At 44.6% G+C, this 12,983-nt stretch overlaps 1 protein-coding gene across 1 annotated transcript in view; it reads right to left on the bottom strand.

Annotated features, from left to right (window-relative positions):
• The window catches only part of LOC140730662 (serine/threonine-protein phosphatase 2A 65 kDa regulatory subunit A beta isoform-like), a 67,522-nt gene that overhangs the window by 34,584 nt on the left and 19,955 nt on the right, over positions 1 to 12,983 (bottom strand). Inside the window, exons 11-13 of the mRNA XM_073051412.1 lie at positions 8,332 to 8,487; positions 3,667 to 3,781; positions 30 to 100 (exon numbers count right to left, since the gene is read on the bottom strand). Coding sequence (XP_072907513.1) covers positions 30 to 100; positions 3,667 to 3,781; positions 8,332 to 8,487 — 342 coding nt within the window. The remainder of the gene's footprint in view (positions 1 to 29; positions 101 to 3,666; positions 3,782 to 8,331; positions 8,488 to 12,983) is intronic.

Raw genomic sequence — 12,983 nt, forward strand, 5'->3', positions numbered from 1 at the left:
CCAGCCAAGAATTTGAGAAGTCATATTACCTTCACATACGGCAAGACGTGACTCATTGTGACAGTCTCCCTGCAATCTTCTGGCAAGTTTTCACAAAAATCTGCAAGATAGTGTACTGCATGTGAAAGAGTTATTCTCAAACAAAACAATGGAGTCAGAGAAAAGCCATTCAGCCCATCTATTCTGTGCTGATCCATTTAAATTGCCTACTCCCATTGACCTGCATCTGGACCATAGCCCTCAATACCACTACCATCTATGTATCTATCTAAACTTCTCCCAAACATTGAAATCAAGCTTGCATGCACCACTTGCGCTGGCAGCTTGTTCCACACTCTCACGACAATGATAAATCAATAAAGTTTAACAGATTAAGCAATTGCTGAAAAGCATCTGCCTACATATTTGGATCTTTTCAGAAGATAGTGGCAAGAGAAAACATACATTCTGAAGCACAATTTAAGTCGCACGAGAAAAAGCAAGGCCAGTACCTACAGCGTAAACATCAAGAGTCAGATGGCACAGGTTAAATTCTGGCACATTTGTACGTTCTCCCCGTGACAGCGTGGGTTTCCTTCAAGTGCTCATTTCATCCCCCATTCCAGTTGGTAGGTTAACTGATCATTGTAAATTGTCCCATGATTAGGCGAGGATTGAATCGGGGGAAGCTGGGTGGTATGGCTCGGAGGGCCTACTCCACGCTGTAATCTTAATACATAGATGTTCAGAGCTATCAAATTGGCCCACTCCTCCTCTGTAGTGTCGGCCAAGTTGTTCTGGAGCAAATTAACTCAGTGAGTTGGCATTAAAGTACCAGCTACTGAAGATAGCTGGTACTTTAACTTTGGCAGGCACATCACAATTTATTTGAAACATTTGATTTATGGAAACTGGCCAGGCCAAGGCGACTGATGCTGTGATACTTATCCCAGCCAGCTCCACTTTGCATGAAGGCATGATCCATGACTAAACTACCGCAATCTGAAACGCCAGATGTAACTCAAACAACACACACAAAATGCTGGTGGAACACAGCAGGCCAGGCAGCACCTATAAGGAGAAGCACTGTCGACGTTTCGGGCCGAGACCCTTCACACCTCACAGTCTCACTCCCGCTAGTCTTGCATCGGTTTTGGCAAGGTGTAGATGTGCGATCTTGCGCTCTTAAACTTTTCAGTTTCTACCTATGGTGTAGTGATTTTGTGCTTTAAGTATTTAACTATGCCTCTTAAGCATCCGATGTCAATTCCTGGGCCATCAGCCAAGCAGCAGAGAACCGCTTTAACACTTGAAAAAAAGTTGGAAATTATAAACAGGGCAGCATTAGGTGAAGGTAACACAACTCTGGGACACTACTGCTGGGAACAGAATTTGCCTTTAAAGTTCTTTTGTTGCTTGACAATGCGCCAGCCCATCCTTAACATTTGGACAGCATTCATCTTAACATAACAGTGCGTTTCTTGCCAATATCGCTGATTCAACCACTCGACCAAGGTGTGATCCACATTCAAGGCGTTTTTATTTTTACGGTGAACTATCTCTCGGATGCTGCTAGCAACAGACGATTTTGAAATTCCCGGGAGTTTACCAGCAGTGAGGGAATGGTGGAAGTTGGAACACTTGGCATGAATGGCGATGGACATGGACCCAAGTTTAGAACAGAATCAGCATCTCAGTCATTTCCTGCCATCAACCCTTCTTCCCTACGAGCAAATTTATGCTGAAAAACAAAATGCTGCCAAGCAAACAACCCTCACCACTTTCTTCAAACCAGTGTCATCTCCTGCTGCCGGCAGTTCTGAGAGTTCTGTAACTTTTCCTTCACTCCTGGCTGTGCTTGATATGATCCTGACAACCCACAACCATCCACCTCATCCATGTAAAGCTGACCGACACCCCACAACAACCACTCATCTCCCAGAGCCAACACACCTGCCACTGTTGGTGAGTACTGTACACCCTAGTATGTTAACTTTCTATGATTTGATAAATGGAATATTACCTTAAACTGATGAAATATAATACGAATGTTGCCTTCTGGTATTGCTTTTCTATCGTATTGGTATGAAAATGTGAATAAATTACAGATAAAGCATATTTAGGAAGCCCTCTGGAACACATCCCTGTTTACTCCATTTAAATAATTATTCACATTATGCGTTTTCACACTAGGCATCGACTGCAAGGAACATATCCCCCGCATATAACGAGGATAGGTGTATCTAGTTCTGGGATCAGATCAGGATGTCAAAGGGGAGGCACGCTGTTCTCACTTGGAGATGTGTCACCTGGCGGTACCTCGCTATGTGGTATAACATTAAATAGTGTCATAGAAAAGCACAGCACAGAAAAGGCCCTTTGGCCTCTCTAGTCCATGCTGAACAATTCAAACTGTCTACTCCCATCGGCCTACACCAGGACCATAACCCACCCCCCATTCCCCTACTATCCGTGTACCTATCCAAACTTCTCTTAAATATTGAAATCAAAATTTCATGGACCACTTGTGCTGGCAGCTCATTCCACTCTCATGACCCTCTGTGTGAAGGAATTTCCCCTCATGTTCCCCTTAAACTTGTTACTTTTCACCCTTGACCCATGACCTTTGGTTGTAGTCCAACCCAACCTCAGCGGAAAAAACCTGCTTACATTTACTCCATCTGTACCACCCCTCCCGTAATATTATACCTCCATCAAATCTCCTCTCAATCTTCTGCATTCTAAAGAATGCAGTCCTAACCTATTCAATCTTTCCTTATAACACAGGTCCTCCAGACCTGGCAACATCCGTGTTAACTTCCTGCATTCTTTCAAACTTGTTTACATCTTTCACAGGAGTTCAAAGTTCAGGGGTGTCCAGGGAAGGGGCTTGTCGTGCCCATTCCAGGGCAGCTCACTCAGCTTTGCTTCCCACCGGACACTCATCTCTCACCTGTGGCTGCAAGCAGCCGTTTGCACGTGACAGCAGTCTCATACTCGGGTGAGATGGGACATACCAGTCCTAGCACTCAAAGTCAGCCTCAGCGGACTGAGATCTACAGTAAAACCCAATGGCCCGAAAGGCAGCTCTGCAACGCTCCGTGGAGAGCGAGGGGCATGAAAAGGCACAGAAGACGTCCTGGTCATCCACTGCAAACAGAAAGACCCCACTTCCTTCTGACGCTTGTTCACACCACTTGACCCGGACTTCTGAGGCCAACAGAGTGGAACTGCCCCAGGCAGAGGCTTTTCCATTTTAAAAACTCTCCCGCACAGGTTTCCCCGTCACCATCGGACAAAATGTGCAACCAGCACGCATCCTATACACAATCTTGACATTCGTCTCCTTACTGGCAGCCACAAAGCAAAGGAACCCAACAAAACCCATTAAACAAAGAAAACTGTCAATCACACAATGCGCAGGAAAAAAAGACAAATTGTGCAAACAAGAAAAGGAAGCAAATAATGTTCAGGACTGCACCGCAAAATGCCAGGTTGTACAGCTGGGTCAGAGGCTCGTCTCCGCTAGGAGAGTTACAGGCAGAGATTGCGGTATCATTGCCCAGAACAAGAGTCTATTAATAAAGTAATTGATAGTTGTTTATGCTGCCAGAAAGTTGTCACTGTGCTTCAGCAACAACATCTTAAACTAGATGGCAAAGACAAGAACAAGAATTCTCAACCAACCTTTAATGTTGTTGGCCCCAGCTGCTCGCACTTCAGCCTCACAATCTTTCAACAAGATTTGGAAAGCAGGAACCAGATCATTTACCGTGATTTCAGGACCCATGGTTTTCTGAAGCTTTAAAGGCAAGAGAAACTAAATGAGTAACAAAGATAGAGTGGGTTTCAATAGCAGCAATCTGTACATTAGCACGTGAACAGAGGAATCACAAAGACAACACTATCTTTCTTTCCATGCTCTCGTCTCGCTGCTGCCATCAGGTAGAAGGTACAGGAGCCTCAGGACCCCCACCACCAGGTTCAGGGACAAATATTACCCCTCAACCATCAGGTAGAAGGTACAGGAGCCTCAGGACCCCCACCACCAGGTTCCAGAACAGTTACTACCCCTCAACCATCAGGTAGAAGGTACAGGAGCCTCAGGACCCCCACCACCAGGTTCAGGGACAAATATTACCCCTCAACCATCAGGTAGAAGGTACAGGAGCCACAAGACCCCCACCACCAGGTTCAGGGACAAATATTACCCCTCAACCATCAGGTAGAAGGTACAGGAGCCACAGGACCCCCACCACCAGGTTCAGGGACAAATATTACCCCTCAACCATCAGGTAGAAGGTACAGGAGCCACAGGACCCCCACCACCAGGTTCAGGGACAAATATTACCCCTCAACCATCAGGTAGAAGGTACAGGAGCCACAGGACCCCCACCACCAGGTTCAGGGACAAATATTACCCCTCAACCATCAGGTAGAAGGTACAGGAGCCACAGGACCCCCACCACCAGGTTCCAGAACAGTTACTACCCCTCAACCATCAGGTAGAAGGTACAGGAGCCACAGGACCCCCACCACCAGGTTCAGGGACAAATATTACCCCTCAACCATCAGGTAGAAGGTACAGGAGCCACAGGACCCCCACCACCAGGTTCCAGAACAGTTACTACCCCTCAAGCATGAACAACAGGGAATAACTACACTTATTTGATTGAGATATTCCCACAACCAATGACCAGAATCAGAATCAGAATCCTTTATTATCGCCAAGTATGAGGACACACACAGGGAATTTGATGCCGGTTTCCCTGAGCTCTCTCTGTACAGAATTAAAAGCAAACAAAAACAATAGTGCAAATAATCATAAACTATATACAATGAGGTACCCCTCATTGAATGTACAGGTGGATTTGATTTATAATAGACTAAAATTCAAGTGTTCATAAGAGTGATGGCATACGGAAAGAAACTGTTCTTGTACCTATTTGTCCTGGCATACAGTGATCTAAAGCGCCTACCAGAAGGAAGGAGTTGGAACAGGTGATGTCCAGGGTGTGATGGGTCTACAATAATGCTGCTTGCTCACTTCCTGACTCTAGGTGCATATAAGTCCTGGATCGAGGGCAGTTTCACACCAATAATCCTTTCTGCAGCCCTGACGGTTCTTTGGAGTCTATTCTTGTCTTGTTTGGTATGTTACAAAGGATGAACAGCTCTGATGGGCAGAAGGGTGCAAGGTTGCCCATGTCCCCCTCCCCTGGGAGAATCACAAATTGTTACTGTTTCCACGTGTTAATGAGAGAGAAAGAGATGGAACAAAAACATACTGGGACTGGAACATCTGCTACTGATAACACCGGGGGAGAGAGACCATATTATGACTCCTGTAAGACTCATGGCTCCGGAGAGGGCTGTTTACTTGGTACTATTCTGTTTATTAAAATTCCTCAGTGGACAGCCGGAGTGGGCAGGTTTGATGGACTAAGCCATTCAAAACCTGAGACCCCGTGAGTAGGGATAAAAGTGAGGTCTGGGGAGACATCCCTCAGACACACCAAGAGACGCACCAACAGACACACTAGTGAGCACTGTTTAAGTGTTGGAACCCACGAGAAAAGTGTGGGCATCGGAGACCCAACGAAGGATCGGTCAATTTTAACTCACAGTGTTTATAGCGAGGCCGGTGGGGGGCTTGTGTGTGTGTTCACCCTTGCCTGGGTGACGAGTCCACCATAGAAGAACGGTCCAGCTAAAGGACAGAGGGGTCATACCTGAATGGCCACAACAACATATCGACGGATCAGGATCATAAAGGAAGGTTTGCAAGACACTAGCTGTCACTGTTTGCTCGCTCTCTCTCTCTCTCCCTCCCTCCCTCCCTCCCTCCAATGGTTACAACAAAAGATCCAACAACTACCTCAGCCTACATGAACTGAACTGAACTGAACTTTATACTTTCCCATAATAATTCTTTATCCCCTAGACAACGATAGAGCTTGTTTATTATTGATTATTATTATACCCACATTTTTAGGTTTAGTATTGCTAACGTGTATTATCTGTGTATATGCATTGTTGATATTGATTTGTATATTTTACTTTTGAAGATTTGGTTTACACTGCGGTGAGAAGAGCACAGAGATTTCAGTTGATCTGAGTGTTTTCCCAGGCTACGGAAGTCTAGGACTAAAGGGAATAGATTTAATTGGAGACACAGCACAGAACAAGCTGTTCCGGCCCTTCAAACTGCACCACCAGTAACCCACCAACTCGTGCAACAATCTACAATGACCTTTTAACCTACTAACCGGAATGCTTTTGGACTGTAGGAGGAAACCAGAGCACCAGGAGGGAAGTCTGAGGCAACAAGGTTTTACACTGAGAACAAAGACCATCTGGTTCAAAAACTATAAACACACAGGAGATTCTGAAGATGCTGGAAATCTAGAGTAACAATCATAAAATGCTGGAGGAACTCAGCAGGCCAGTTGGCATCTATGGGAATTAAATAAACAGTCGATGTTTCTGGCCGAGACTGTTCTTCAGGGCTATAAATCTGCCAAAGACACAACTATTGTTGGGAGAATTTCAGATGGTAATAAGGAGCCGAAGAGGAGTGAGATAGATCAGCTGGTTGAGTGGTGTGGCAACAACAATCTGGCACTTGTCAGTAAGACCAAGGAAACTGATTGTTGACCACAGGAAGGTGCAGCTGAATCACAAACTCCCTACACCATACCCGGTCTGTGTTAAGTCAGCAGTGGGAAGGAACCAGAAAAGTCCAGTCCATCAAAAGTTTTAAGCAGCATTTAATTAATGTACTACATCACAAAAGTTACCACAATGACTGTAAGACCAAGGAATTGATTGTGGACGTCAGGAAGGGGAAGTCAAGGGAACACACATCAGTCCTAATCAAGGGGATTGTGGAAAGGGTGAGTAGTTTCAAGTTCCTGAGTGTCAACATCTCTGAAGACCTATCCTGGGCCCAACATATCGATGCAATTACACAAAACGCACAAAAGTGGCTACATTTCCTTAGGAGTTTGAGGAAATTTGATACTCTCAAATTTCTGGAGGTGTACCACGGAGAACGTTCTACCTGGTTGCATCGCTGTCTAGTATGGAGGGAAGACTACACAGGATCAGAAAAGGCTGCAAGACAATATAAAATCAGCCATTTCCATCACAGGCATTAGCCTCTCTGGCATTCAGAAGCCTTCAAAAGGCGATGCATCAAAAAGAGGGCATCTATTAAGGGCCCCATCACCCAAGATATGCCCTCTTCTCATTGCTACCATCAAGGTGGGGGTACAGGTGGCACACTCAATATTTCAGGAACAGCTTCTTCCCCTCTGTTATCAGAATTCTGAATGCACAATGAACCCATGGACACTACCTCAGTAATTTTTAAATATCTACATATTTAATATATATAGTAATTTTATACATTATCTACTGCAATGTACTGCTGGCGTAAAACAACCAAATTTCACAACGTATGCCAATGATATTAAACCTGATTCTGGGATGAGGTGAAAGTAAGGAACTAGCATCCTTCTTGGAGGAGATAGATGAAGGAGTTAGTGAGCTTGCAGAAGATGTCAATGTTGGAGATTCAGAAAAGGAAGCGAAGTGTCAGAATAAATTTGTAAATCCAGGTAACTCTGCGGCAGGGTAAAAGTCAGTGGCGAAGGTGATGAGAATGCTGGGCTCCGCACGAGTGCATGGAGCAGCTCTGGGAGATGCCGGGGAGAGGAAGGTGGAGGTGTGTACAGGGATATGTTTGGACAACCAAAAGATAGCTGCTGCAAAAGCCCATGTGACTGTATCCCTTTAGTCCCATTACTCCTCAGGCCTTTTTGAAAATTTGTTTAAGCTTACCACTGGCTTTTTGACCTTTTGGCTCATTTTTAAACAGAACTGAAGTTCCCCTTAACTTCCTCCAGTCAAAAGCAAAAAATATCAGTGTCATCCACCTGTGCACGTGCTGAATCCCCAGATCCCTGGTACTATGCCAGCAAATTGGTTCTAAACCTGTCACAGGATTATCCTTCAGATACACTGAAAAAGATCTCAGCTCAATTCAGACCAACTTTGTTCTATTTCAGATCCATGTTTAAAAACAGGCTAATTAAATGAACCTGGGGAAAAAATCTCAGCACCTTTTGGCATGTCAGTCAAACAGCTTTTTATATTAAAAATACGCAGGTGCTTGATTTAACAATTTTTTAAACTATGTTAGAGGAACTAATCTTGTTTTCATGACTTTTGACAGAATCAGAAGGGGTTCGAGCTGGAACAGAAAACTTAAAGACTAGTTTAAAAATATAAATGCACCATATCATCACACCAAAGAGATGCACTTTCTGATTTAACAATAACACATACTTCAGATAATTTGTCTGCCACCATATAGCGAACACGCCAGGATTCATCCTCCACTGCCTTCCGGAGGGTAGGCATCGCCATTGCTTCCAGGTCCTCCTGGGGCAGCAGCTGAGCTATGCTCACACAAGCTTCAACTGTCAATATCCTCACTGAATCCTGTGAAAAAGATGTTCAAATGGGGTTTGAGCTAGTTCTTAATTAAAAAACAAAATTAATTTACTGAAGTTAACATTAGGAAGAACTAATCTCATCAAAAAAAATTATAAAAATAAATACTGGCAATATAACAATTGTTTCCCAGATGATATACGTTCAGCTCACCTAGAAAGTAGCAACAGGTTTTGTTACTTTGCAATGTGCGCTGGAGTCTTCCCAGGATACAAGAACTGTAATGGGGATTTGAAACATAGAAACATAGAAAATAGGTGCAGCAGTAGGCCATTCGGCCCTTCGAGCCTGCACCACCATTCGGTATGATCATGGCTGATCATCCAACTCAGAACCCTGTACCTGCTTTCTCTCCATACCCCCAATCCCTTTAGCCACAAGGGCCATATCTAACTTCCTCTTAAATATAGCCAATGAACTGGCCCCAACTGTTTCCTGTGGCAGAGAATTCCACAGATTCACCACTCTCTGTGTGAAGAAGTTTTTCCTCATCTCAGTCCTAAAAGGCTTCCACTTTATCCTTAAACTGTGACCCCTTGTTCTGGACTTCCCCAACATTGGAAACAATCTTCCTGCATCTAGCCTGTCCAATCCCTTTAGAATTTTATATGTTTCAATAAGATCCCCCCTCAATCTAAATTCCAGTGAGTGTAAGCCTAGTCGATCCAGTCTTTCTTCATATGAAAGTCCTGCCATCCCAGGAATCAATCTGGGGAACCTTCTCTGTACTCCCTCTATGGCAAGAATGTCTTTCCTCAGATTAGGGGACCAAAACTGCACACAATATTCTAGGTGCGGTCTCACCAAGGCCTTGTACAACTGCAGTAGGACCTCCCTGCTCCTGTACTCAAATCCTTTTGCTATGAATGCCAACATACCATTTGCCTTTTTCACCGCCTGCTGTACCTGCATGCCCACCTTCAATGACTGGTGTACAATGACACCCAGGTCTCGTTGCACCTCCCCTTTTCTTAATCGACCACCATTCAGATAATAATCTGTTTTCCTGTTCTTGCAACCAAAGTGGATAACCTCACATTTATCCACATTAAGTTGCATCTGCCATGAATTTGCCCACTCACCTAACCTATCCAAGTCACCCTGCATCCTCTTAGCATCCTCCTCACAGCTAACACCGCCGCCCAGCTTCGTGTCATCCGCAAACTTGGAGATGCTGCATTTAATTCCCTCGTCTAAATCATTAATATATATTGTAAACAACTGGGGTCCCAGCACTGAGCCTTGCGGTACCCCACTAGTCACTGCCTGCCATTCTGAAAAGGTCCTGTTTACTCCCACTCTTTGCTTCCTGTCTGCCAACCAATTCTCTATCCACATCAATACCATACCCCCAATACCGTGTGCTTTAAGTTTGCACACTAATCTCCTGTGTGGGACCTTATCAAAAGCCTTTTTAAAATCTAAATATACCACATCCACTGGCTCTCCCCTATCCACTCTACTAGTTACATCTTCAAAAAATTCTATAAGATTCGTCAGACATGATTTTCCTTTCACAAATCCATGCTGACTTTGTCCGATGATTTCACCTCTTTCCAAATGTGCTGTTATCACATCTTTGATAACCGACTCTAGCATTTTCCCCACCACCGATGTCAGGCTAACCGGTCTATAATTCCCCAGTTTCTCTCTCCCTCCTTTTTTAAAAAGTGGGGTTACATTAGCCACCCTCCAATCCTCAAGAACTAATCCAGAATCTAAGGAGTTTTGAAAAATTATCACTAGTGCATCCACTATTTCTTGGGCTAATTCCTTAAGCACTCTAGGATGCAGACCATCTGGCCCTGGGGATTTATCTGCCTTTAATCCCTTCAATTTACCTAACACCACTTCCCTACTAACATGTATTTCCCTCAGTTCCTCCATCTCACTAGACCCTCGGTCCCTTACTATTTCCGGAAGATTATTTATGTCCTCCTTAGCGAAGACAGAGCCAAAGTAGTTATTCAATTGGTCTGCCATGTCTTTGTTCCCTATGATCAATTCACCTGTTTCTGACTGTAAAGGACCTACATTTGTCTTGACCAATCTTTTTCTTTTCACCTATCTATAAAAGCTTTTACAGTCAGTTTTTATGTTCCCTGCCAGCTTTCTCTCATAATCTTTTTTCCCTTTCCTAATTAAGCCCTTTGTCCTCCTCTGCTGGTCTCTGAATTTCTCCCAGTCCGCAGGTGTGCCGCTTTTTTTTTTGCTAATGTATATGTTTCTTCTTTGGACTTGATACTATCCCTAATTTCCTTTGTCAGCCACGGGTGCACTACCTTCCCTGGTTTATTCTTTTGCCAAACTGGGATGAACAATTGTTGTAGTTTATCCATGCGATCTTTAAATGATTGCCATTGCATATCCACCGTCAACCCTTTAAGTATCAGCATGCAAAAACACCCTTGATGAAAGCATTCCTTGGATTAGTATATTAGCAAATGTCATGACAGAGCAAAAAGTTTATTGACAAACCAATTTTCTTTCTCCTGCTCTTGAAGCACCACTCTCTGCTGAGTAGGACTGAATCTCCAAGCTAATCACCCAAGTGGTCACTTTTCACCACAGGATTTAGGAGCTGAATTAGGCCATTTGGCCCATCGAGTCTGCTCTGCCATTTCATCGTGGTTGATCCATTTCCCCCTCAGCCCAATCTCCTGTCTTCTCCCCATATCCCTTCACAGAAACATAGAAATCTATAGCCATTCAGCCCCAAAGTTGTGCTAACCAAGTAACCTTCTTGAGAAACTGCCTAGAATTTCCCTACCTCATAGCCCTCTATTTTTCTAAGCTCCATGTACCTATCTAAGAGTCTCTTAAAAAACCCTACTGTATCCGTCTCTACCACCATCGCTGACAGGGCATTCCACACACCCACCACTCTCTACGTGAAAAGCTTACCTCTGACATCCCCCTTATACCTACTTCCAAGCACCTTAAAACAATACCCCCTCATGGTAGACATTTCAGCCCTGGGAAAAAGCCTCTGGCTATCCACACGATCAATGCCTCTCATCATCTTATACACTGCCACCAGGTCACTTCTCATGCCCTGAATATACCCAATGACTTGGCCTCTATGACAATGACTTCCTCAGATTCTCTGGCTAAAGAAATCCTTCCTCACCTCCATTCAAAATGGACAAACTGTAGCTACACACAGCGCTGAAATAACGACACGCAGTCGGTAAGTCGTTTCGAGACTAGTTTATTCAAACTTTGCGGCGCTGGCATTTAATCCCTAGCGCCCGCCCTCTCCTGCCGGAAATGACGTCAGAGGTGCATTACCAAAGTCTCCCCCTGCGCGCTGGCTATTTGTGAGCCGGTTCACCTGCGCAGAAAGTGGGTCGCCACAAAACCTCTATTTTGAGATTGTTTCCTCTGGTCTTAGGCTCTCCCACCCTAGAGAACGTCCTCCCCACATCCACTCTACAGGCCTTTCAGTATTTGATAGGTTACAATGAGATCCTCCCCTTCATTCTTCTGAATTCAAGTGAGTACTGTCACAGAGCCATCAAACGCTCCTCATACAACAAGCCTTTCAACCCTGGGAATCATTTTCGTGACCCTCCTTTGAACCCACTCCAGTCTTGGCACACCGTTTCTTAGATAAGGGGCCCAAAACTGCCCTCAATATTCCAAGTGAAGCCTTATAAAATGTGAACATTGCATCCTTGTTTTGATATGCTAGACATCACTGGCAGGGTTTGATTCTGGGGCAAGTGTGAACATCTCCTTGGCTACAGATGTGGAGGTTTACTTCCAGGAGTCACTGGACAGTAATCGGAAGAGAAGATTGCTCAACGCCAAGGACCCCACGTCCAACCGCTAACCGGAAGCTAGGGGAGGGTCAAAGTGTCCATCCCAGCTCCCCTTCAGCGTACCATTTCTGTACGACTCTGGCTTCTTAGTACACAAGGATACTGTGGAGTGCATCAAGCCTTTTGCTCATGGATACTTTAGGTAGGAGGAATATGAAATGATACACACTGATCAAACGGTTCGCTCTTCAGGCAAATGCCTCAAGATAACCATCTTCTTGGAAGAGCATCTCCAGCTGAAGGACTGGAATGGTGTAATTATGTCGATAGATTAACAGGCACTGCTTCCATCTGCTGTGGACAAGGGAACTTTATAAAGCAGGGGCTCCCAACCTGGGGTCCCTCGTTTGATGGTAGGGGGTCGATGGCATAAAAGAGGGTTGTGAACCCCGGTTACAAAGGTAAACAGATGATGCAGACTACAACAATAGAAACTTTGAGCAGGAAGTGGCATTAACAAGGCACAGCATATTGAGTACATAGACACATTAACTGCATGTAACTGCATGCAACTCAGTTCTTCGTTACGGACAAACCAGCCTTACTAATCTTTCCCACCTCCAGCTCATCCATACAGTCAAATGCAAGTGGTAGTCGGGGGTGGGGGGTGGAAATCATGCAATTGCTCCAGTGAGCTGAATGACAGCCTGTTACTGGAAT

The sequence above is a fragment of the Hemitrygon akajei genome, chromosome 7, assembly GCF_048418815.1.
Source record: "Hemitrygon akajei chromosome 7, sHemAka1.3, whole genome shotgun sequence".
Lineage (NCBI taxonomy): Eukaryota > Metazoa > Chordata > Chondrichthyes > Myliobatiformes > Dasyatidae > Hemitrygon > Hemitrygon akajei.